We start from the raw sequence: 25005 nt of genomic DNA on the forward strand, positions 1-25005 counted from the left end.
ATTGGCTTCCCAGCACCAATTTTAAAGCCCGTCTCCGTTGCACGCTGAAGACTTTTCTTCACTGCCTAATTCCCCTGTCGAGTTTGGCCCGGCTCAGCCGCCGTGACAGCCCTTTGCGCATGTGCAGAGTGAAACGGGAAGAAGGTGAAGATGGCGGCGGCAAGGGCTGGGGCCCTGGGAGTCCGATGGCTGCAAAGGGCAGGCCGGAATGTTGTGCCGTTGGGTACACGGACAGGTCCGCAAGAACGGGCGAGGCCTCAGTGTGGGAAGGGGATGCCCGAGGTTTGGTGTGTCGGGAGCGGGGATCGTGGATGCCGCGGTGGCTGTGTCCGGGTAGGGGGCAGAGGTGGATTCCCTATATCCACAAAAGCGGGTGGAGGGTCGCGTGGGTCCTGCGAAGTCCTGGGCTCTAGCCTCTGCAGCTTGAAGCCTTCGGGGCAGCGGGAGAACGGTATGACCTGCCCTCTTCTGCGCTCCAGCCTCCAACATGACCAAGGACATGCTCCCGGGGCCCTATCCTAGGACACCAGAAGAACGGGCCGCCGCCGCAAAGAAGTATAATATGCGTGTAGAAGACTACGAGCCTTATCCAGATGATGGCATGGGGTGAGATGGAGAGTGTGTGCTCTCACCTAAGTAGTGACGGGAGGTCGGCTGGGCTGGGTGGCTGGACTCTGGACCCTTTCTCCCAAACCTTCTTGTGACCCCTCAAAGTCAATGGTGTGGGTGCTTTTCTCTGTGGGAGGGGGTGAGTGAGCAGCTGCAGCTGAGAGGACTTCAATTTTCTCCTTGGCTCAGGCTGTTTACTCAAATGAAAAGCCGAGGTTTTAATGTGTCCCTCGAGGACCGCCCCCCTCCCCAACCCCCTCAAAAGCAGGGACCTTCCTTGGTTCCACCAGAGCGTTGGGTTTCAATTTAGATTGAGCATCTGCTGGGCTCAGGTGCTGCCATCCAGGCATGTGACCAGGCTGGAGCTGGTCATGAGAACCAGCTTCATGAGAACCTTATTTGTAAATGTAGTATGCTATATTTTGTGTCTCCTTTTAAAAAAATACTTTCTGCTGTCAGAGCTGTGGAAATTGTAGCAACTGTTAGGTATATTAAACATCCAAGCCCTTTCTCCAGTTGATGTTATCCCTTCCACTCTCCTCCATATCTACATAACATCCCTATGGTTAATTATCTGATGTGATTATCATCACCTTCATTTCCTGTCCTAGCATTACTCTTGCAGTCTTGTTTTTAGCAGCTCCTATTCTTCTTGTTTTCCACTCATTTTGTGTGAAACATGTCTAGTTGTCATCTTTTCCTATGTTTTTTATTGTGTTGTGAACAAGAGCAGCCTTGGTCACAGTCTTGTAAGATGAACCTGGATTTGTTGGGTGAAAACCTAGCTTAGCAAGAAGTCCCATGAGGTGTTTAAGACATGGAGATGAATGCCAACTCTGTGATTAAGGAACACAGTTGCTATGAAAAGAATGCTTTTCTAATCTGTACCTTGTTTTTAGTCCAATTAGTTGGGTGACTTTGGCTTCAGACCCTAAACTTTAAGTTCATTTTTTATCTAAGGGAATCAGAGTTCAGTCATATGTCAGTTAACAACAAGGATACTGTCTGAGAAATGCATCGTTAGGGGATTTCATTGTGTGAACATCATAAAGTGTACTTATATGAACGTAGATCATAGTAGCCTACTCCTAGGCTATAAATATTAATATGTACAGCATGTTACTGTTCTGAATACAGTGGACAATTGTAGCATGATATTATTTGTGTATATAAACTCTCTAAACATAGAAAAGCTACAGTAAAAATACAATATAAAAGAAAAAATGGTGAAGACTTTTCTTTTAACTACTGGCTTCCCCTGTCACTTTTGGCACCTGTATAGGGCAGCTCCATTATAATCTTATGGGACTGCCATTGTCCAGGTCCATTGTTGACCAAAATGTTATGCAGTGCACATTTGTAATGGATTGCAAAATTCCCTTTCAACCCTAAGGTTAGAGCATTGTGTGTCTCTCTTTCTTTTTGTTGAAAGAAGGTAAGGAAACCTTGTATATGTTACAGTGTTTTAGAGTTTGACATGAACTATTACTTAACAATTGGGACTTCTATGGTTCTGTGCTTAGTGACTAGAACTTAAGATCTTGATTTGAGAGTCAGTTCCTTTGTCCTTAGGTGAGACAGTTATCTGTCACTTTGCTTCTCATCTGTTTCTCATCTTTGAGATGAGGAGACTCAGAATTGTCTGAGACTGCTCACAGCCCCTTCCAGAAGTTCTTCCTGTCTCTCAGGTATGGTGACTACCCAAAGCTCCCTGACCGCTCACAGCACGAGAGGGATCCATGGTATGACTGGGACCACTCAGACCTGAGGTTGAACTGGGGTGAACCGGTGAGAGAATCATATCCCATTTGACCTTCCTTCCTTCTCCCCATGTCTTCCTGGGGATTCTTTCTTTAGCTCAAATGACATCTCTGTCCAAGAAACACTAAGCTTTTCTGTGAGAGGTAACAAAGTCCAGGGATCTGAGATTTGAGGTTCCATTTGTGACACATGGAATGGGACTTCTGGGAATAACCAAAGCTCTGTACTGTGAGAGTTGTGCACTTCCATGATTGAGCTGTCCCTGGTCAGCAGAACCTAGACAGAAGCCAGCATCTAGTCCTGTGTATGGGTGTGTCTCAGACCTGGCTCTCAGAATATTGCTCCAGGGCAGTAGAATGCTTCTGTCAAGACTTGTATCAGGCTCTGATCACTCTGGACTGCCTGCCTTTTTCAGGAAGAGTAGTATGTGACAGTTATTTGTCTTTCTGCCTCAGATACACTGGGACCTAGACATGTATATCAGGAACCGTGTGGACACGTCCCCCACACCTGTTTCTTGGAATGTCATGTGTAAGCAGCTCTTCGGCTTCGTGGCCTTCATGATATTCATGTTCTGGGTTGGGGAGAAGTATCCCTCCTACCAGCCTGTGGTGAGTATCTGAGAAGTCTTCTCTTAGGCATATTTGCTTAGCCCTGTTTCCTGAGGGAATGAAGTCTCTGGAGTAGGGATTCAGTCAATACCAAGCTTGGCTTCCTAGAGTCTTAGGAGATAGGAAGATAGGAGGGCCTTACCCATTGGCCTGGCACAAGTACCAGAGCACTGCTCTACCCTTACTTCTGGGACCCATCTGAGTGAGAAGGTACACTTTAGGACTTGGTGAGGAATGAGAATGTGGAAGCCAGCTAGTCTACGGAGTTGCCATTTGAGGATTTTATTTACCAATGATATTGCAGCAAGTGATTTTCAAGGTAGAGTCAGGAAATCTTGAGCTGAAATGTTATCCTTTCTTGGACACATGAAGAGCACTTCCTGTGGTATACTGGAAGCAATTAAGTGTTCATTAAAAGAACAGACAGTTATTCATTCATTTATTTATTTAGAGACAGGATCTAGCTCTGTTGTCCAGGCTGGGGTGAAGTGGTCTGATAATAGTTCAGACAGTTATATTTTGGAGAATGTAAAGCACATAGAAAATATATTCTCTAACTTAAGGAAGTTTAGTTAAGAAAATTTAGATAAGTGACATGATGAGCAAAATTTGAACACATATATGGAAGTTTGGCACAGTATGGGTTTATGTATAGTGAATGTATGTGCTAAGTGGTATGAGCTGCTCTCAAGGAAAAGGGTTACCTAGATGCTAAAATAATAGGATTTGGGTGGTAGGAAGAAGTTAGAGAAAACATTTGGGGCAAGAGAAAACAATAAAAGAGAGAAAAGGAGTTGTGAATTAGCTGGAGTGGGATAGGTATATAAAACAGTTTCTAGATAACCAGCTGCATTGGTTTCCTGGTAAGCTGCTAAACATTCATATTCCCAGGCTCCATTTCTTAGAAATCCTAATTCAGTAGCATCTTAGAATCAGTATTTTTAACAAGCTCCCAGGTAAATTCTGATGTACATATAGATTTGGAAATCACTGTATTAAAAAGTATCGTGAGGTGAGTGGATCAGTTTAGGTCAGCCGCTTTTATTGTATTGCTAAGAGATTTGGATCTGATGGTATAATAATGCACTAAGTTAACAAATATTTATGGAGCCCCTACTATATACCAGGTGCAGACTGTGCTAGGGATTAGGGATACAATGATGACTTGGTCTGCCTTTAGGTAGAAGGGAGCCAACAGAAGAGCGTGATAATGAAGGGAGGGTTTTTAGGAAGATTAATCTGGAAGTAGTCTACAGGATGGATTGGAAGGAGAGGGATTGAGAGCAGGGAGGTTGCTGCATTTGCTGTTGGCTGCCCAGTGCTACCTCTGCAGAGATAATCAATGTCCTGAAGGTAGCTGGTATGTCTGTGTGCACTGACACGAGCCTTCCTACCAAGCCCCAGGGGTTCCATGCTGGAGAGTGCACATGGGGCTGGGGTGAGCACTAACTTCACTTTAAGAGAGCAAGAAACACAGTATGGCTCTTCCATTTTTCAGTTCTGTAAGCACATCTCCCTTTCTCCTCCCCTTGAGCTGTGTTCTCTGACAGCTGTTTGTTGGTAAAACCAGCAGCCTCTAATGCACATCCCAGCCGTGTCTCCTCTGTGCTTTCCCCCACCACTGCTCCTGCACGCCTCATTTGCTAGGCCACTTTAGTAGTGGAACCATTAGAGGCTGAGTGACTTAAAGGAGATTGAGTCTGTCTCCACCCGAGAGAGTGGGATGGATGGATGCATCGTCTCATTTAGAAAGCGTTGCCTCTGACTCTTTCTCTTTCTCCCTCTCCCCCTCTCCTTCTCTACCTCCACCTCTCCACCTCCTCCCCTCCCTTCTCTCCCTCTCTCTCCTCTTTCTCTCCCCCTCTCTCCTCCTCCTCCTTTCCCCCTTTTTCCTCCCTCCTTTCTTTTCCCCTTTCCCTCTCTCACTCATGGTGTAGGCACCACTTCTCTTACAATTTAGGCTTTCTCTCTGCCTTAGGCTGAGCAGGGAAGAGTGCTGTTCCCGCAGTTCTAGCCCAGCTGGGTCTGACCAGAGGCTACTTTGTACCCATTTACCGTGCATGATTGTTAACTCAGAGTGGAGTGTACCCAGGTATTGGCTGCATGTATGTCGTTCTTGCTGACCTGTGTTTTTTCCTTAGGGGCCAAAGCAGTACCCTTACAATGATTTGTACCTGGAACGAGGCGGCGATCCTACCAAAGAACCTGAGCCGGTGGTTCACTATGAGATCTGAGGAGGCTTCATGGGCTTTTATGCCTTCTAACTAGGACTCCCTCATTCCTAGAAATTTAACCTTAATGAAATCCCCTAATAAAACTTAGTGCTGTGGTATCTTTGCCTTCTTTCTCCAGGAAAAGTCACTGCTGTGAAGAACCTCATCCTTTTCCTTTTTTTCCCCCCTGCCTTCTATCTGCCCTCTTTCTTGTTTTCCTCTTCTGAAATTGGAAGGATGGGAGGGTAGGGTGGGGTGGGGGTGGGGATTAAGTGTAGATGTTAATTTTACTGCCTGTGAAGGTAGTTGGGGGTTCCAGTTACACAGCAGGTGATACGGGTAGTTCCTTTTTCCATTTACTGGGTCTAGGAAGAAGGAAGATATTTTCCTAACTTCCCAAGTTGGAACAAGATTTATTACTATTTTCCATAAAAAAAACCTTTTTAGTAATAGTGGTTAGTTTAAAAAAATTGTACTGTGGCACAGATAATGCTCTAAGTAGTCTTCTGACTTCAAAACTCCCAAGTCCACATGAAAAGGAACCCTAGAGTTGTGATGCAATGAATTGGGCCCCATCATGATAACTGGCTCCCCATTATTAGAGGTATATCAGGAATACAGCAGAATTCATGCATTAAGTGGAAGTTTTGAATCAACTTAGATCCAAGATCTTCAGCTGTCTACAAACCATTTATATTTGGAAGTGCCACAATTCTTTCAACATTATGAGATCCATATGATCTTGGCTGGGTGCAGTGGCTCACACCTGTAATTTGAGCATGTTAGGAAGTTGAGAAAGGAGTTTGAGAACAGCCTGGAAAACAAACTGCTGGCTCCACAAAAATTATGAAAGTTAGCTAGACATGGTGGCATGGGCCTGTAGTCCCAGCTACCTGGAGGCTGAGGCAGGAGGATTGCCTCAGGAGTTTGAAGTTGTAGTGAGCTATGATGACACCACCACACTGTAGCCTGGGCAACGGACTGATACCCTGTCTCATATGTGTGTGATATAAACTCTTCAAGCCCCTTTCTCAAGTTCTCTAGCTTTATTAAAATATCACCACTATTTTTCTGGTCTCTCAGGCTCCAACACCATAATAATCCTTAACCTATATTAGTCCAGGCTTTCATCACTGGCTACCTGGATTGTTCTATTAGTCTCCTAATTTGAGTCCTTGTTTCCAGCTCTACTCCAAGGAGGTCCATATTGCTAGACTCAAAATACAATCTTTATCTTATTGCATCCTTCCCCGTAATTTTTATAACTCTCAATTATCTGCAGAATTGAATTGACACTCCACAATCTGCATCCAGACCCCCCCCTCCCCCCCTGTTTCATTCACAGAATGGAAAAACACCACTGCGCCCATTAGCCCGGTTTGGCCCTTTTCTCTTTACTGGAATATCACCTGTCTCATGTTCCTGAAATCTTCCAGGAAGCTCCTGGCCCACAGTAGTCTCGCCCTCCACACACCTGTAACTCCTAATTAATTCAACCAACGGTTTCTGAAGCACCAGTTATTGTTGGGCTACAGTGCATCACTCACCGTCATTTATTTACCGCCTCGAGTGCTTTTTACCTTTTCAACTAAATGGATTCCACTGGGAGCTCCTGGGGCTAGGACGGGTCTTCTCCCGCCTCAATAAATAGATAATGAATTGAATTAGTATTTTCCTTTTTCAGAGGCTGCCCCAATCCTTGCTCAAGTTGAATAGATTAGAACCTACTGGTCGGGATCTGACCCACTGCGCCAAGACTGCGCAATCACAGGGCAGGTGAGGGATGCCGAAGTAAAAGCAATTATCCTATTTGGAAACGTTCTCTGTGGGTCAGTCCGGGCCCCAACTCGGCGCTCACCGGAACGCGTGGGTGGCTGTGCCCTGCTGGGCCAGGACTACTTTTGGCCCTCCGCAGCTGCCGTCCACAGCGCCCGGCTGCGCACAGAAGACCTTCGGCAGGCCGGCTCCTGCCGCCACGCCTGACCCCTGACCTGGGGCCTCAGCACAGGTTCGTATTCCCTGGCGGGTCTGAGGCCCCTGAGACCAGAGACTGTGCTGGGGACCCGGAGCACTGCTCCTTCCTCGGGAGGGTGCCGAAGGGAGCTCGCTCGCTCCGGAGACCCCGGCCCGCCTGGCCCCCGCCCCGCGCAGGTCCAGTCAGTTCTCCCGGCTCCGGCCAGGGCGCCTGTGAGGCGCCTTCAGTACGCCCGCCTTTGGACTGGACTCAGCTCTACTCTCCCCTCCTGCCCGACGAGGGTCTCTCTTCAGCGCCGCCCTCACGGCTTACCATCCGACCTGGGCCTTAACCTGGCCCCGAAGCCCGCACTGAGTCGCTGCATTTTGGCTTAGTGGGAGGCCTGACATGACCGACCTTGGCGCGCCGCGCTTTGACGATGGCGGGAGAGAACCTGTGCTGACCGTCCTCCCTAGGGACTGGACTGCTAAGGAGAACTGGCGCCCTCTTTCACGGCAAGAGTCTGTTCTGCTCTTGGTTGAATGGTCGTAGCTCTCCTCACTCCTCTCACGCCTCCTCCCCCAAGGCCCATCTGACCCCAGCGAGGTCCCTTTTTCTGAACAGATGTCGCCGAACAAAGTGAATTAAGAACGCATTTTCCCAATTCCTAGACTGTCAGTGATTTAAACATTTTATGGAGTTTAGACCAGCATAATGGTTAAAAGTATGGGCTTTTAGCCGGGCGCTGTGGCTCACGCCTGTAATCCTAGCTCTTGGGAGGCCGAGGCGGGCGGATTGCTCAAGGTCAGGAGTTCAAAACCAGCCTGAGCAAGAGCGAGACCCCGTCTCTACTATAAATAGAAAGAAATTAATTGGCCAACTGATATATATATAAAAAATTAGCCGGGCATGGTGACGCATGCCTGTAGTCCCAGCTACTCGGGAGGCTGAGGCAGAAGGATCACTCAAGCCCAGGAGTTTGAGGTTGCTGTGAGCTAGGCTGACGCCACGGCACTCACTCTAGCCTGGACAACAAAGTGAGACTCTGTCGCAAAAAAAAAAAAAAAGTATGGGCTTTTGAGGGTGATGGAAGTTCACATCCCGGCCTAGCCAGTTGTCTTTTCTGTAAAATGGGGATGATAATAGTACTTACCTTAGAAACTTTGAGAGGGTTAAATGAGATATGCACATCAAATTCATAGTTGCTAATCGCCGCTTCTACCTTTGCTATTAGGGGATCTTTCCCCAGAAACAGGAACATCTCTGTGACCAGCAGGTGGCACTGGTGACTGTATAGTGTGTAGCTGGCCAGAGGATACCTGATAAAGCCACAAATGTTTAGAGGTCCCCTGGAAATCTTGGCTTAATTGGCAACCCAAAACTTTCCTCAAGCTGGAAAATACATTAGAAATTACTGTTACTGGCTGTTGAACTCCTCGGGTTTTTTTTTTTTTTTTTTTTTTTTTTTGAGACAGAGTCCTGGGCTCAAGCCAGCCTCCTGCCTCAGCCTCCTGAGTAGCTGGAACTACAGGCACATGTCCCCAGGCCCAGCTAATTTTTCTATTTTTAGTAGAGACGGGGTCTCACTCTTGTTCAGGCTGGTCTCGAACTCCTGAGCTCAAGTGATCCTCCTGCCTCAGCCTCCCAGAATGCTAGGATTACACCATTGAGCCACTGAACTCCTTGATTCTTAATCTTCTTGCAATTGGAGAATGAAAGCAAGAGACGGTTTTGAAACAGCAAGCAGCAAAGTTTACTAAAGCGAAAGTTTACTCTTAAAGGGGTTAAGAGTGGGCACACATCTGAGCAGACTGTGGCACTGGGGTTTCTTTTTTATTTATTTATTTATTTAATTTCTTTCCTTTCTTTCTTTTTTGTCTTTTTTTCCCCCAGTAATTATTTCTTCGCTACTCTTTGGATTTCTAATCAGCAAGCGATAGCATGCTCCGAAAGGGGTAGGAGTGGGCACATGTCCCAGTGTACAGTGGCACCTGGAGTCTTTTTGGGTTTCTAATCAGCAAGAGATAGTATACTCCAAAAGGGGAAATGGACACACGTCCCAGCAGACAGTGACACTGGGGTCTCTTTGTCATCTCTTTTTCTCTTGTCTGGCCTTTCCTCTTTCATAATGTCTCTTCTTTTTTTCTTGACCAATGGGGATGTTGTCTCCTTCCAGCTGTCAGGCAGGAGGAGTTTTTCACCTTATATAGTTAGACCAGATGTGTTGTGGTGTCCAAAGCCCATGGGGAGGGGGGGCTGTAATGTATAATGTGCCCTGTGTTGTTTTTGTTATGTTTCTTATGATATTTGTAGCTACCCTTATCTTGTTATGGTTACAGTATATTCTCTTACTCAGTATCCCATTTGTTTACATTGCTTGCTTTTGTATTTTCTCTGCTCACATCCCACATTTCTTATACTTACTAACATTCTGTGACACTTCTGGCTACCCTTATCTTTCAGTGTGTGTTTTACTCAGTGTCCCATTTGTTTACATGGCCTGTTCTATACTTCATCTGCTCATATGTCACTAACAATACTACCTCCTAATTTTGTAGGTGAGACTGATCTGACTGTGGCTTGCTCAGGCAGGTCAGTGTGAGTCTCGAGTTTCTTCCCTCAGGTTCAGTGTAATTAAAAAAAAAAAACTTTCTGCATTTCTGCTAGCCCGTTGGGATGGGACCTTGAATATGCATTAGAATTAGATTGGAAACCACAGAGTTGAAATGGATATCTGCATCCTTTCAACAAATATTTATCCAGCATTTACTATGTGCTAGATATTGGTCTGGGCACTAGTTATAACATGGTGAACAAAGCAGACACAGTGCTAGCTCTTATGAAGCTTACATATTAGTGGAAGATACCAACAGTGTAAATGTAAATAAATAATTATAAATTGCTAGGAAGAAAAAAATTGAGGCTGTTTTTGATTGGGTGGTATACCTCTTTGAGGAGGTAAGAAACAGCCCAGAAAGATATAATAAGGAGACAGTCATGCTGAAAGTAAAGGGAAGAGATTTCAAAGTATAGGGAACAGAATTTGCAAAGCTCTAAGGTAGGAAAAAGTCAGGAAATGAATAAAGGCTAGTGTGGCTGGAGCACAATGGATAAGAGGAAAAGTGGCAAAAGATGAAGTTGAAGTGGTAGGTTGGAGCCTTTGAACAGAGCTCAGAGAAGCTTGAATTTTATTGTGTGTGTGATAGAAATCATTGAAAGATTTTAAGCATGGAATACCCAAATCCTATTTTTTGTTTTAGAAGTTCACCCATGCCGCTGTGTAGAGAATGAATTGGGTAATGACATGAGTACCAAGAGGACAACCAGTTGGGACACTATTATAATAACTCAGGTGAGAGATGCAGTTATCTTCAAAAAGACTGGTGGCAGTGAAGATGGAGAAAAATAGAGAGATTAAGATATGTTTTAGAGATAAAATCAGGAAGACTAAATGATGGATTAGAGGGGAAGGAGGGATCAGAGGGATATTCATATTTCTGGGTTGAGCAGTGAGTGGATAGTGGTACCATTTACCAAGATGAAGAAAATCAGAGGAAGAATAAGATTTGCAGGGAAGAGATATTTGAATAGTGAATTCCATTTTAGACAGACTGTTTAGGTATCTTTGCTATATATCCAAGTTGAAACACTGATTAGCAATTGCACATAAGAACTTGAAGCTCAAAGGAGATATTTGTGTTGGTGATACACATTTGAAAGTCATCAGCATATGGGTGATATTTAAAGCCAAGAAATGGACAAAAATCACCAAGAGATTATCTGGCTTGATGGTTATCACCATTGAGCCTATGGCAACCAGTGTGGTTGAATATCTTTTGGGAAGCATTAGATTTCAGTAATTTGGTAAATGACCTCTCCTTAGATCTGCAGATGGTCATGTATTTTTCACACTTATGTTGCCCTGAAATGCCCCATCTCGTGGTGGAGAAAGAGAAACAAGATCTTGTGTCCACAGATGCTCCCTGGATCAGGCTATTATACTTGCTGGTTTCTATTTTAAGTGGGCTGAGAGCTATGCCAATTTTCTGCCACCTACAGGGCAGACCATGAAGCTGAAGGAACTTGAGCGGCCAGCTGTCCAAGCATGGAGCCCAGCCAGCCAGTACCCTGTGTATCTGGCCGCAGGTATGGTGATACTGTGGATTAGGATTCGTTAGAAGTATATAGGCTGAAGGGAAATTTAGTATCATGAATTCTTTACTGAGCATCAGAAAAAGCTTTCAGATCATGGAAAGGTAGGGATGGCTCACAGCATAAGCAAGGGGATATTAGATGTTTTGGGGTACTTAAGGGTAGCCTTGGACTCCGGCTCAAGTCTAGGCACCTCATGCTTTCTTGGTTTCTTTGGAGTTACCCTTGAGAAAGGGTATACCCAGTCCTCTCCTGTTCCTCCTCCTTTCTACTCCCTAACCCTTTTATACCATAAATTTGTGCATATATTGTTGTTCATATGCTGCCTCTTCTTGACTTTTCTTGTGCCTAGGAACATCTGCCCAGCAGCTAGATGCCTCCTTTAGCACAAATGGGACTTTGGAAATCTTTGAGGTTGATTTCAGGGACCCTTCTCTGGACTTGAAATGCAAGGGAGTCCTTTCTGCCTCAAGCAGGTACTATGTCTGAACTATTGATGGGTATGCAGGGCAGATCCTGATGAGGAATCCTGGGAGTAGTGTGTACTTCTCAGGGCTCATGAGGAGACAAGTGAGGGGAGAAGGAGCTTTGCCAAGTTGGAGAGAAGTTAACTCTGGGCTTATTTTGCAAAAGGATTTTGAAAACAACCATGCCCAGCTTTCTGGTCGTCAGCAGCAGCAGCAGTTCAGGCAGAATGCATGTGGTAGAGATACCTCACACCAGCCTGGACCCACGTGTACCTGATCTCTTTTTGAACCCAGAGATGTTGGCTCATTCCTCCCTTGGCTTTTGTGAAAATAACAACCTTACACAATATCACTCTCTTCTGTCAACAAAGAAGAGAACGAATGATCCTCTCCTCATTGCTATTAGGCACTGATTGGTTCTCATGGATTTCATGGCTCTGGCAGTCTTACAGGGCTATGTATTGTCATTTATTGAGCACATATATTCATGCCAGACATTGTGCTATGGGCTCTGTATGTTTCATTTATTCCTCAAATTAAGCCTAAGCATTAAGTATCATTATTTCCATTTTACATAGGAAGGAATTGAAACTCTGAGAAGCTAGGATTTAAGTCTAGGCCTGTCTGAGTCTAACTAAAATCTACCTTCTTCTTTCCATTATTCTACTGTTCTTTTAAAGGTTTTGTAAAAGTGGGGCTTACAGTCTGAAGCAATAGTCTCCAAATTTTTATACTATCAGAAAAAAATGTGAATATTCTTTATATGCAAGTTATATAGTCAATATAAATAATATACATATATCACTATACTATTAATAAGGGACTATTTCTATCATTTTCAGATTAAAGTATAAATACTTTTCTTATAGCCCAGTGAATTATCTTACCCACCCTACTTTAGAGATTACTGGTTTAGAAGGCAACTTTCCATCTAATGATTGATGAACTTCTTGTGCATTTCTTCATCCCTTCAAGAGATTAGTTAAAATATTTAGGCAGAAGTACACTCTTCTTTCTTTTCACAGATTAACCTAATAATGAAAGGTTAGTTATTGTTTCCCCTTTCTTGAGCCCCTATATCACTTTACAACAGCATCCTTTATTTGCAGTTTTTTACATTTTTTTGTATTTCTAATAACTGTATCCTTTAAAGAGGAGGCACTTGGGGATTTACCAATAATGATGAGATATTCTTAACCCCTGAGAAAGCCTTTCAGAAAGGGACCTTGAAAGGGGTGAGCTAATTCAAGAATGTTTATATTCCTGAAGATAGGAAAGGGGGCAGTGAGCAAGGGCTCTTATCCTCAATGAGCCAACCTACAGCTTCAGCACAGTAGTGGCTCCTTAGAGCTAAGGGTTTATTCTTAAGAAAGAGGCAGTATAATTGTTTAAGAAACCTTGAGGTGGGGAGGAATGAACCACACTGATGGGTACTATGATCACTATTTGGATGGACAAGCACACCTTTAGCCAGGACTCAAGCATTACAAAAACGATCCATGTAACCTAAAACATTTATACCCCCTTAATATTTTGAAATAATAAAAAAAGAGGTCTCAAAACTGAATTGTAAGATCCATATGGGCAGACATTTTATGTTTCATTCACTGCTCTATCTCCATCACCTGGAACAGTGCCTAACATTATGTTTAATAAATAATTGTTGAATGAATGAGTGATATTAGAAACTTGTGGATTACCAAACTGAACATTCATATCAACACTTCAGTTATAGTTAGTCTTCAGTTAGTCTTAGTGCCTGAAGAGCTTTTCAAGGGTTAGTTTGAATTTGGGAGTTATTTTACCTCATACTCCTGCTCCACTCTGTAGGGATTTGGGGCCAGTAATCAAAATAAATATTTAATAGTACAATTAACTCTATTGATAGTATTTTATCTCTTTTCCCACCTCAATAATTATGTTTGAAGGCTGAATCTCATTCCCAAAGACCTTAATCCCAAAGGGATTACCTTTGACACAGTAGTGTTGGGGCCTTTCTGAAGAAATCATCTCAGACATCCCAGTGTCTAAGACACTTCTTTCTGTTCCAGTCTGGGTTATGTCACCTACTCAAAAGTCAGTATCATAAACTATTAACCAAGATGATCAGGATAGTTAGAAGGCTACTCATTCTTTGTTTTATGCTTTCCTCTTTCTTTTCTATGTCATCTTCTGCATGGTGTAGTGGAAAGCACAGTTGTGTTGGGCTATAGCCTTGACTATACTACTAATAGAGCTGTGTGACTTTGGGCAAGTTAAATCAGTTATCTTAGGTTTCCTCATTTATATATAAAGAGGTTATATAAGATGACTTTGAAGAACCTGCTGAGACCCAAATTCAGGTCCTATGTTCCGTCTCTTCTTTTATTTCCTTCCCTTTTTCTTTTTTTTAAACTTCTTCCTGTGTCTCTTCATTATCAACTAAACATATAACTTCTAAAATCTTCCCCTTTCCTCTGCCTGCCCTTTTCACCAAACCCATGTCTCAGCCAAATTTGAATCTTGAAGATACCTTCATCCTCAATACACGATGCATCTGGGAAATATGTAGAAATATTGGACTGAAAGAGGAACATTGTGAAACACTGGTATGATTATAGGACTGAAAGAGAAATGTTCTGAAACACTGGTTTGGTTATAGATAAGGGACAGCCTCAAGCTATAAATAGACAGAAGAGAGTGCATGGATAAATGCCTCTGTATGCAGTCAAAATCAATATGAATTAGCATGTGCACTGAAGCAAACAATGTTTGGTTTGTTAGATGAATTTCACTCAAGAAGAAAAGTTTCTGGAAGAATAATACATTATGCCATTGACTGAGGACATAGTTTATGTGGCTGAATGAGGTGAAAAGCCAGTGTGTGATCTCCTGTACTTCACCCTCTGTCTACACTGAGGTTCTAGATCTCTGAGTGGCCTCCGTAATCTCTGCAAGGCCCATCTTCTAGTAACCTGGAGAAAGTCAGGGATCTATCTTCTATCATTCTACCTTTATCTAGATTTTAGCTCTTTGAAGAGCACTGTGTTCTGTCTTTGGAGACCTGTGTAAGGGAGAACACTAATCAGAAAAAAATCATTTTGTGATTTTTTTCCTATTCTCAAGATTTGCCTTTTTTTCTAGAGGCATCAAGATCATAGAGTAGAGAGAACATGGGCTTTGTTGTTGGATAGACCTAGGTTCAAATCCCAACTCTGCCACTTACTGCCCTCTTGGGCACTTTGTTCAACTTCTCTGACCCTCTTTTCTCCACTATAAATTCAGGATTCATAGTAGATGCATAGTAGTTTGGTATATAGTGGGCATTCAGAAAAATAGCTTGCCTCTCATACAGCCATTGCTCCATTCATTCTCCAGGTTAGGGTACTGCTTTGACCACTGTGTTTGCCTTTTAAGGAGACTTGGATTTCCCAAGCTATTTTGGCCTGGATGTGGTCAAAGTATTTTTCAACTTTAGTTCACTAATATAAGGTTGGGATTTTTCAAAAGGAACTGTATTAAGCAAATGAAAGCAAAATCCAAAACAAAGATGTGAATAAGTCATGGAAGAATTTATACAGCATATGTGTCTAATCATAAGGCGCTGAAGTTTGGTCTCAGATGAACTTAGCTGCTACAGCATCCTGATGTCACAGGCCTCGGTTTATTCTTTTCAGCCTTGTCTCTTTCATTTTGCCATGAGCTGGTTGTTAAGGCTGGTTCTATCTTTATGAAATTTAGCTTCTTCCTCTATTGGTCTAAGGTGATGTGCAATCTGATACATCTAGTAGAGTGGTTTTAAGCCCTTGCTGCTTGTTAGAATCACTGGGGGGCTCTTCCTAAAAAATGTAAATTCTGAGGGCCTGTCTCTGGAAATTCTGCTTCACTAGGTCTGTGGGAATCGAAGACCTATATATTTAGGTACCACTCATCATTCTGTGATGCCATATAGTCTCCATCATTGCCAGCCATTATCCTGGGAACCCCTTCAGCAGAGAATTCCAGCTATATTCTCATGTTTTAAATGTTCCCAGCTTCCTACAGAACTCTTCATCATACACCTTCTCCTTAAACTTCTCTGCTCCTATTTTCAGGGTAAAGGCCACCTTTTTTGTTTTCTAACTTTTTATTTTTTATTCAAACTTACAGGAAAGTTGCAAAATAGTACAATGAACAATCATATGATCTTCAGTTAGAGTTATTAGTTAACATTTTGTCATATTTCTTCCCCTTTCTCCTCATTCCTCTACCCCCATCCCCTTCCACCTTACACACACACACACACACAACTATCTCTTGTTCTCTGTCCATTTGCAGAGTAGAGATGATTGGCACTCCTTGAGCCCAACTTCAGACTGAACAATCAAGTCTCCTTTCTTGCTTAGCTTGACCCAGGTGTTCCCACTCTCCCAGATATTCTCCATATCACAACTTATTCAGATGCGAGCTTCACCCTCACTAGTGAGGTGGTTAACAACAGAAATGTGCTTTCTACATGCAAATAGAAAATCACTCTTTCATACCCTGTGTGCTGCATTTCAGCCACTTTAAAGTAACTGCCCTCTTCTTCAACCCTTTGGTGACTCCCCTTAAGGTCTCAGGAATCTTTTGCTCTGATTTGTATGCTCTGAGCTTACTGGTGTCACTGCATCCTCTCCATTCCCATGAAAGTTTTCTGGCCATACCCTCCTTTGGTTCCTGTGTGACCTATTATGGGCTCCTGTAGCTATTCTGTTGACATGCCCTCTGCCCCCACTGAGTTCCAGTCCCTAGATGACATAGCAGCCTCCTGAGCCAGAATGGAAAGCATTCTTCTGCCATGTTAAGATCAGTGCAACCTTAGAAAACAGACTTTCTAACAGTAACCTCATAGCTAGTAGTGTATCAGTTCTGCTGTTTTGCTTCAGATGCTGACCTGGTCTGAACTAGTGCTCTGCTCTTTGCTTCTAACAGGCTGGCTATGCTCCAGTGAGTGGCCAGTTTCCCACCCTATCACCCCACTCAATTTCTTTGCTCACTGTTCACAGGGTATGGGAATGTTCCATTGCTAACTGATCTTGTAACATCATTTGGTATGAAATTTGGTTTCTCTAAAGGGCTGTGAAAATGTCCTTGGGTAATAGCCATGAAATGGGAGACAGAACACCTGTAAAGTTTCAAGGATTTCACATGCCTTCCCTGGGGGTTTTGCAGAGGACCCAGACTTATCTGCAGGGGATCCAGAGTCCATCTTTTTCTTTTGTGCAAGACAATGGCAATATCTTGTTAGAAGCATCCTCAGAAAGCCAGAAAAGTTTCCCAAATGGAGCATTTATCCTTTTGTGTCTCCAGGGCTGGCCTATTGCAGCCATGTGGCAGCTCCAATGGGCCATTCACATGGGAGAGGCATGGGGTAGGGAGGACCTTGAGTCTTTCCTCACTTCCAGTTTGAGAGTGAAGAGAGGACAGCAATTGTTGGTCCAGGGAGACTGCTTTTAATCAGTTACAAAAGACTTTGGGTCTTCCTCTCACTAAGAGGCAATATTTTATGAGCTCTACAATAATATGAGCCTGACTTTGAACCTTTGACCCTGCCGCTTCCTAGCTATAAAATGGAGATAAAATTACTAGCTCTGTACAGAAGTTTTATAACTACATGTGTCTCAGTTTCCTCAAATTAAAATGGAAATAGTTATACCTCATAGAGTTGTTAAGTATTAAATCAGCTAATACATGTTAAACACTTAAAACAGTGTCTGGTACATAGCAAGTATTTGATAAATGTAAGTTGTTATTACCTATTTGAGTTGTGAGAATTAAGTGAAGTCTCTATTTGAAATATTTATCATAGGGCCTATATAACCCCAATGTTAACTTAAAGAAAAAAATCTATCTATCTGTAGCTATATCTATATCTATACCTCCACATAACTCAGAGGCTGTAACTTCCTTGCTTCTACTGTAACATAGATGAAACAATTTTTCAGAGAAAGGGCATGACTGGCAGAAGAGACTTCCCTTCAGTGTCTGGGAAATGGAGACAGGTCTTAGCTAGGGATGGGGCTGCCTGCATAATGGCAGAGGTTGATAAAGATGCCTGTCTTTTGCTACTAACATGGACTTAAGTTGGTGCTGATGCCAATTCCTCCTCTTTGTAGGTTTCACAAGCTGATCTGGGGGAGCTTTGGCAATGGGCTTCTGGAAGGCTCCGGGGTTATTGCAGGCGGCGGGGACAATGGCATGCTTACTCTATACAGTGTGACCCACATCCTGTCTTCGGGGAAGGAACCTGTGATTGCCCAGAGACAGAAGCACATGGGGGCTGTCAGAGCCCTCGACTTTAATCCTTTCCAGGTATACATTTCAGTAGGTCAAACATGGCCAAGCCATGGAGCAACAGATCTGAGTGGAAGCATTCACTTGTGTCCCCAATCTGTAACTCTGAACCCTTTCCAGGCTGTTACAGGGGAGGCTTTTGACAGCCCCAAATGTGGGTTCTTTCCCCATTTCCTATTCTCATCTCTTCCTGGGATGGTGTGTCTCCAAACACTTTTTATTCATACAGGGCAACCTTCTGGCCTCAGGGGCCAGTAACTCTGAAATATTCATTTGGGATTTGAATAACCTGACTGTGCCAATGACTCCAGGATCCAAATCACAGGTGAGGAGTCCCCCCAGCCCCCACCCAGCTGCTGCTTAGAGTGTGCAGCTGGTTATAACAGGTGAAGCCTTGGGTTCTGGAGCCAGCCAGAGCACAAGAGATTTCAGGCTTTACCACTGGAGGGCAATAAAGCTCCATAGACTAATATGCTGCCAGCCAGATGAGAGCTGGGATGGAGAGTGGGGTAGAGTGTGTATGTGAGGTGCTTGGTTTGTGGCTATTACCTATTCTAGGAATTTATGGAAGGGAGATGAAGGTTGGGGAGAGCAAAAGACACTGAAAGAAGGAATGCGAGTGCTATTTATCACAGTATAGCTTTGGCGGGGTTGGGTAGGGGCCTGGGTTCTGAAGAGAGGGAGCAAGAGTAGGGCCCCAAACATACCATTGTCCTTTTCTGGGAAGGGTTCGCTTTGTTCTGTCTGTACATGGCTCTCCTATGCAGTTGGGGTCTGGCATGTCTTCTGTCTCTAAATGTGCCTATCTGTCAGTCAGTAACTGAGCCTGTCTTTTGCTTCCTGGCTTTTCTCTCTTATGCTTACAGTACCATGAGGTAAGCTAAGTATGAATTTGATAGCATCTTGTGGTTTTTCTTTCTGCCTCACTTTCTCTTGGGTGGCTATGATTCCCTTCTATCTCTCCTCCTCTTCTCTCTCTCTTGTCCTAGACAAGAAGGCTGTTTTTAAATCTTTATCCTTTTAGGAGAACTTTGGGACAGGGGTAAAACCCAAGTGTGCCTGCCTTTCCCTCTGCTTCTATACTTGTACCCTAAAGGATCCTCCCTGAAAAATTCAACTCCCAGCAACCTGAAACTGTCTTAGTGTGGGGCCCCATGCTGCTGGTGGCTGGGAGCAGAAGAAGAGCAGATGTCACTAGCTCCAAGGGGTGACAAGTTGTCATTCTCTCCCCTGCCCATCCTGCCTCAGCAGCCCCCAGAGGACATCAAAGCACTCTCTTGGAACCAGCAAGTCCAACACATTCTGTCTTCTGCTCACCCCAGTGGCAAGGCAGTTGTGTGGGATCTCAGGAAGAATGAGCCTATCATCAAAGTCAGTGATCACAGCAGCAGGGTGAGTAGTGGAGACCAGAACACAGGCTAGGACTCTGGCTTCTCTGTCTAGCAGTTGGAGCTGCTCTGCCCCAAGCAAGGGTTCTGTTTTCAGCTGTTGGACATGTGGATTCAGCCCCTTAGCAGATTTCCTACTGAGAGAGAAAACTTAGAGAAGCTAAACAGAGCTGATCTGGAGATTTCTACCATTCCTTACTTATTCATGGGTGTCACTTACTCCCCGATGGGTGTGGCGTTCCCTGTCACATGGAAGAGACACAAAACCTGTCCTTAGAGTGATTCCATTCCTGCTGGGCATAAAGGGTTCATAACCGGAAGAGTCAGATTACATCACCCATTGGGATCTGCTTTGTTCACAGATGCACTGCTCAGGTCTGGCCTGGCACCCAGACATAGCCACCCAGTTAGTACTATGCTCTGAAGATGATCGTCTCCCGGTGATTCAGTTGTGGGACTTGCGCTTTGCCTCCTCACCCCTGAAGGTGCTAGAAAGCCACAGCAGGTAGCATCTCCAACCCCATCCACATCATGGAGGGATGGTGGGCATAACTGACCTGGTAGGAGGCAGTGAATACCTCACTTTAGCCACCAAACATCCTCCCTGGCTTTAAAGCCATTCCAGTGAACATACAGTAACCCATTACTAGTTTCAGCCCTAACCAAGAAGAGTTCCTTTGGACCCTAAGGTTATGGAAAGAGCCTGAGATTCCATCTAACTTCCAGACATAGGAGTGGGATGAGGTCATGATAAACACTGAAGTGTTTAGTCCACTGGGGAGAGTCCCTAGGCTCTGATCTGAGATAATGTTCATTTCTTTAGGTGATGAGCTTGCCTCTTCTGAGACTTCTTAATAAAAACAGCTTGACTCCTCTCTGTCCTATGAACAGGTCTGCCCCCAAAGCTGTAGCTCTTGGGCCCACAGCAGAGGAAGTGACTCCATAATCTATTCTTCCTAACCAAAGGCCTGTGTTGCCTTTATATCTCCTTGGGAACTTTTGAGGGTTAAGGTTTTCACTATCCTCCTTGGCTAAAGCACCATAGGGATGAGTGTTTGTATGATTCATGCTGATTCATAGTTCCTACTCTAATCAGTGAAAAGCAGGCTGTCCTGCAGTGACCTTTGGGAGGCAGAGTGGTGCAACACATAGTGCATAGGCTCTGGGGTTTGACTTGGGTTCTGGCTGTGCAACTGTCTGAAAGTTAATTTTTCAAAGCCTCATTTTCCTCTTTTGTAAAATGAAATCAGACCACTCATTTTATAGGGCTGAGATTTATCTAAGACATGTAAGCACCCTACTCATAGTAGGCATTGAACAAATGTTAGTTCTTCTTTCTTTCCCTTTTTAGGGGGATCTTGTCAGTGTCTTGGAGCCAGGCTGATGCTGAACTGCTGCTCAGTAGTGCCAAGGACAACCAGGTCTTGTGCTGGAACCTGGGGAGCAGTGAGGTAGGCTGGCTTTTCTGTGGGCATGCTGGGATGGGAGATGAGATGGCGGAAGAATCTCAGCTGCAGCCATGTGTTCTGGGTTTTGTGGACTGTATGGTAATAATTGTGTTCCCTCATATTAGGTGGTATATAAACTACCCACACAGAGCAGCTGGTGCTTTGATGTGCAGTGGTGCCCTCGGGACCCTCCAGTGTTCTCCGCTGCCTCCTTTGATGGCTGGATCAGTTTGTACTCTGTGATGGGTAGGAGCTGGGAAGTCCAGCATATGAGACAGGCTGACAAGGTTTGAAGGGCTTGGTGGAGAATGCTACAGGGAAGGGACTATCTCTATTTGTGGGAAGAGAAAAGGACATACGTCCTGAGAAGAAATGGGGACTATCAGAGACTTGGGAGACCAAGGCCCTGGGTTTGGGAGGGCTGAACCTTTGCTTCAATGCTCATCTTCCTGGGAGAGTGTTAGTGTCTGCCATAGTACGAAGGAGTACAAAGTAAAAAGGTGGTCTTCACCTTGACTTTTATTATTGGATGTTCCCTGTAGTATGTCAGGAACAGAGGACTTCTATGATGGGACCATTATTTCCAGAGTATGAACTGTCTTTTCTCTCTCTCTCCTGTAGATCCATTTTGTATCACATTCCATTGTAGACTTTTTTTTTCTTTTTCTTTGAGACAGAGTCTCTGTTGCCCTGGCTAGAGGGCTGTGGCATCAGCCTAGCTCATAGCAACCTTAAACTCCTGGGCTCAAGCAATCCTTCTGACTCACCCTCCCAAGTAGCTGGGACTACAGGCATGCACTACCATGCCTGGCTAATTTTTTCTATATATTTTTAGTTGTCCAGCTAATTTCTTTCTATTTTGTTAGTAGAGACAGGGTCTTACTCTTGCTCAGGCTGGTCTTGAACTCCTGAGCTCAAACGATCCACCCACCTCCTAGAGTGCTAGGATTACAGGCGTGAGCCACTGCGCCCAGCCCCATTGTAGACTTTGAATGTAGTAGGCTTTCCCAGAGCCTACTGCATGGGAGTCCCACCCTCACAACCAGTCCTAGTCCCATCCCCATCCCCTGGAATATGGGAATCTGGCCTTTCTAGGTCAAATCAAGTATCTCAAGGATTTTTCCTAAAATGGAGTTTGTAGGTGGAGTTCTTATCTAAGCTGCCCCTTGAGGCTGGTGATGCAGATGTCTTTTTTCCCCTAGATCTCCTCTTCCTTCAGCAAAGGCCAGCCTCTCCCACCATTGCAGGTACCAGAGCAGGTGGCCCAAGCATCATTGATACCTCCCCTGAAAAAACCCCCCAAATGGATTAGAAGGCCTACAGGTGTTTCATTTGCCGTAAGTACAATGAGAGTGTGGCTATAGTTGTGTGTGTGGGTATGCAGTTGTGAAGCCTGCCACGTACCCAGCACAGAGTTAAGTTCTCTAGGAGATTTATTCCCACTGCCTCTGTCTCAGATCAGGTCCCTCTTTACCTCTCAAGTAGAGAATTACTATAGCTTCCCTCTCTACCCCTTCACCCATTCCACACCCTGTTTGTGGTACCTGTTCTGAAAAGGAATTGATTGCCTTAGACCTCTTGCTTATGGAGAACAGCGTGAGACTCATCTGAGTTTTCTCTGACTCTTACATGTTTGGGCTGGTAGTTAGGAATACAAAGAAGGAAAATAAAAATAGATTTCATCCTGTCATTCCTCTGCTCAAAACCTTTGAGTCTCCAAAGGTTTTATAGACCCAAGGCTAAATGTGCACAGGGCATCACTTCCCTTTCTAGTCCCCTCTCATTCTCATGTGTTCCCTGTGTTCCAGTTACAGGTGACTCCTTTCGGTTTTGTGAATAACTTCTTAACTCCCCTGCCTCTACTGTGCCCTACCTCAGCTTCTCTCCTGGGCCTACTGAATCCTACTGCAGACTTTTACGGCCTCCCACTTAAATACCACCTCCTCCATGATGTTTGTCTTTAACCTTAGTCAAAATTAACCTCCCTCTGTAATCTCACAGATTTATCCTCCTGTAATGATACATTCTAACTGCAATAAAGTTATCTATAAACATGTCTGGAGACCCTACTAAGTAATGGACTCTTTAAGGTTAGGGACTATGTCTTATTCATTTTTATGTCCACAAAACAGTGCTTCTCAAATTTCAATGTGCATATAAATAACCTGAGGATCTTAGTAAAATTCAGATTCTGGTTCATTTAGCCTGGGATAGGGCCCAAGATTCTGATTTTCCAACAAGCTCCTGGGTGCTACCTTCACTGCTGATCTGAAGACCAGCACTTTGAATAGCAGGCCCTGAAGCATACAATGCTTTAAATATTAGATTTGAATTGAAAACATGTATAAAAGTATATGTTCTTCTTTTCGAAAGAAACAGTTTTATTAAGGAGGTAAGATTAACACACTCAAAAGAGGCAGTGAGCTTAAGAAAAAAAAGAGGTAGGGATGTAAAGAATTGTGAGGTCAAGAGGCCTGAGTTCTTATCATAGATCTGTCATTTATTAGTTGGGTAACCTGGAGCAAATCACTTAACCTTGCAGGACTCCAGTGTTCTATCTGTAAAACAGGGATAGTAATGCCTGTCTGGCTTAAGTTCGTGAATTTACATGAACCTCAAATGAGAATATATGTAAGCACATTGTAAAACTATCAAGTACTATACAAATCAAAAGTTAAAATGGTTTTGTAAAGATTTTGCGCTGAGGAGTTAAGATAAAGAAGAATTCTAACTGGGAAAGTTCATTAAGGAGGTAGAGATCAGGAAAAGAAATGGTCAAGAGTTAGGTTGTGAGGTGGGGACAAGGGCGATATACATAACCCAAACATTTGTACCCCCACATAATATAATATGCTGAAAATTAAGAAAAAGTTATTATACAATGTAATATGTTAATGTGGCAAAATTGCATTTATGCTACATGAATATATGCAAATAAAAATAAATGAAAAAAGCGAATATACACACACACTTACACATGCTAGGTATTCCATTAATATTCTATTATAAAATAATTTGTATTTAAAGAAACTTTTATTGTATGGAATGCACGAAAGTTCATTGTTCTTTTCAAACCTTTATTAATGGGTGTTAACTGTAATAGACATGTTACATTAATTTTTGTTAGCTGAAAACAAAAAGTAAAAATATCAGTTGTTGAAAGTCTTTTTTATATTGTAACTGCTAAATCTAATTTATTTAGGTTTAACTGAGTGTTATTAATTGTCATACGTCAGTTTAAACATAAAATAAGCTTACTATTAATACTAGCTGAAACATATCAACTCTATAAAGTTCATGAGTCCTTTTTATTATTCAAAGAAAAAATTTTAATAAAATTTTTCTGTTTTAATAAAAAAAAAAGAGGAAGTAAAGCAGTAGTTGTCAACCTTGGCTACACATTGGAATAACTTGAAGAATTAAAAAAAATGATGCCTCATCCTACCCCCAGAGTTTCTGATTTTATTGTTTGGGGTGTGGCCTGGTGACTCCAGATACCTCTCTAGGTGGTATTAATATGCAGCCAAGGTTGCAAACTGCTGGAGTAAAAGGAGCCATTCTAAGCTCCTATTCTGTGCCAGGTGCTTGTATAAAGTATCTAAGTTGATGAGTAGGATGCTCCAGGTGGAAGTGGTGTTGTGGGCAAAGGTACAGAGCAGGAATGCACCAGACATTGTGGGGATGTGGAGCGATCACATAAATGAGCAGGAAAAATGCTGGGAAAGATGGGTTTGGCCCTGATTTTATGGGGTTTTGTCCATTGCAAGCAGAAGAGCTTAAGCTCTCTCCTGAGGCTTTGTGACACCATTATAAGCTCCTTAGTAGCAGCAGGGTGGTACAAGCAATAGAGTGATAGTCTAAGACTTGAATGGGAGGAGGGAAAAAACAGAATGCTAGCAAACAATTCTAGTAATCTAGGTGTGCTAGCATGGAGGAGACCTGCATGAGAGACAGAAAACAGAAGAGGTAAGATTTTTTTGCCTGGCTATAGTGGTACAAAGACTTTGAAAATGCTTAGGTGTTTAGTCCAGGTGACTGGAAGAATGGTGGTAACAGGACAGGTGAACAGAAGATGAGTACAATATGGTGAAGTTTTTAAGATGATGGT

The 25005-nt window shown here is 43.5% G+C and overlaps 2 protein-coding genes across 7 annotated transcripts in view; both read left to right on the top strand.

Annotated features, from left to right (window-relative positions):
* The first annotated feature begins 92 nt into the window (after nucleotides 1–92).
* NDUFB8 (NADH:ubiquinone oxidoreductase subunit B8) lies at nucleotides 93–5310 on the top strand. Its single transcript, XM_020280649.2, has 5 exons — nucleotides 93–235; nucleotides 480–606; nucleotides 2298–2397; nucleotides 2826–2981; nucleotides 5123–5310. The coding sequence occupies exons 1-5, from the start codon at nucleotides 151–153 to the stop codon at nucleotides 5213–5215; spliced, it is 561 nt and encodes a 186-aa protein (XP_020136238.1). The 5' UTR covers nucleotides 93–150; the 3' UTR covers nucleotides 5216–5310.
* Nucleotides 5311–5480: 170 nt separating this feature from the next.
* Nucleotides 5481–25005, top strand: part of SEC31B (SEC31 homolog B, COPII component) — a 36371-nt gene continuing 16846 nt past the window's right edge. Inside the window, exons 1-11 of one of the 6 annotated variants that reach the window (XM_012768671.3) lie at nucleotides 5481–7202; nucleotides 10409–10500; nucleotides 11208–11294; nucleotides 11653–11776; nucleotides 17884–18079; nucleotides 18291–18386; nucleotides 19310–19453; nucleotides 19812–19954; nucleotides 20801–20900; nucleotides 21023–21184; nucleotides 22100–22234. In XM_012768671.3, the coding sequence (XP_012624125.1) occupies nucleotides 11216–11294; nucleotides 11653–11776; nucleotides 17884–18079; nucleotides 18291–18386; nucleotides 19310–19453; nucleotides 19812–19954; nucleotides 20801–20900; nucleotides 21023–21184; nucleotides 22100–22234 (1179 nt within the window). In that variant the 5' untranslated portion in view covers nucleotides 5481–7202; nucleotides 10409–10500; nucleotides 11208–11215. Of the gene's footprint in view, nucleotides 7203–8631; nucleotides 10501–11207; nucleotides 11295–11652; nucleotides 11777–17883; nucleotides 18080–18290; nucleotides 18387–19309; nucleotides 19454–19811; nucleotides 19955–20800; nucleotides 20901–21022; nucleotides 21185–22099; nucleotides 22235–25005 lie in introns of those variants that run through there. The other 5 variants (XM_012768678.2, XM_076009851.1, XM_076009850.1 and 2 more) reach the window with 5 other exon arrangements.

Source organism: Microcebus murinus, chromosome 14 (assembly GCF_040939455.1).
Source record: "Microcebus murinus isolate Inina chromosome 14, M.murinus_Inina_mat1.0, whole genome shotgun sequence".
NCBI classification, from domain to species: domain Eukaryota; kingdom Metazoa; phylum Chordata; class Mammalia; order Primates; family Cheirogaleidae; genus Microcebus; species Microcebus murinus.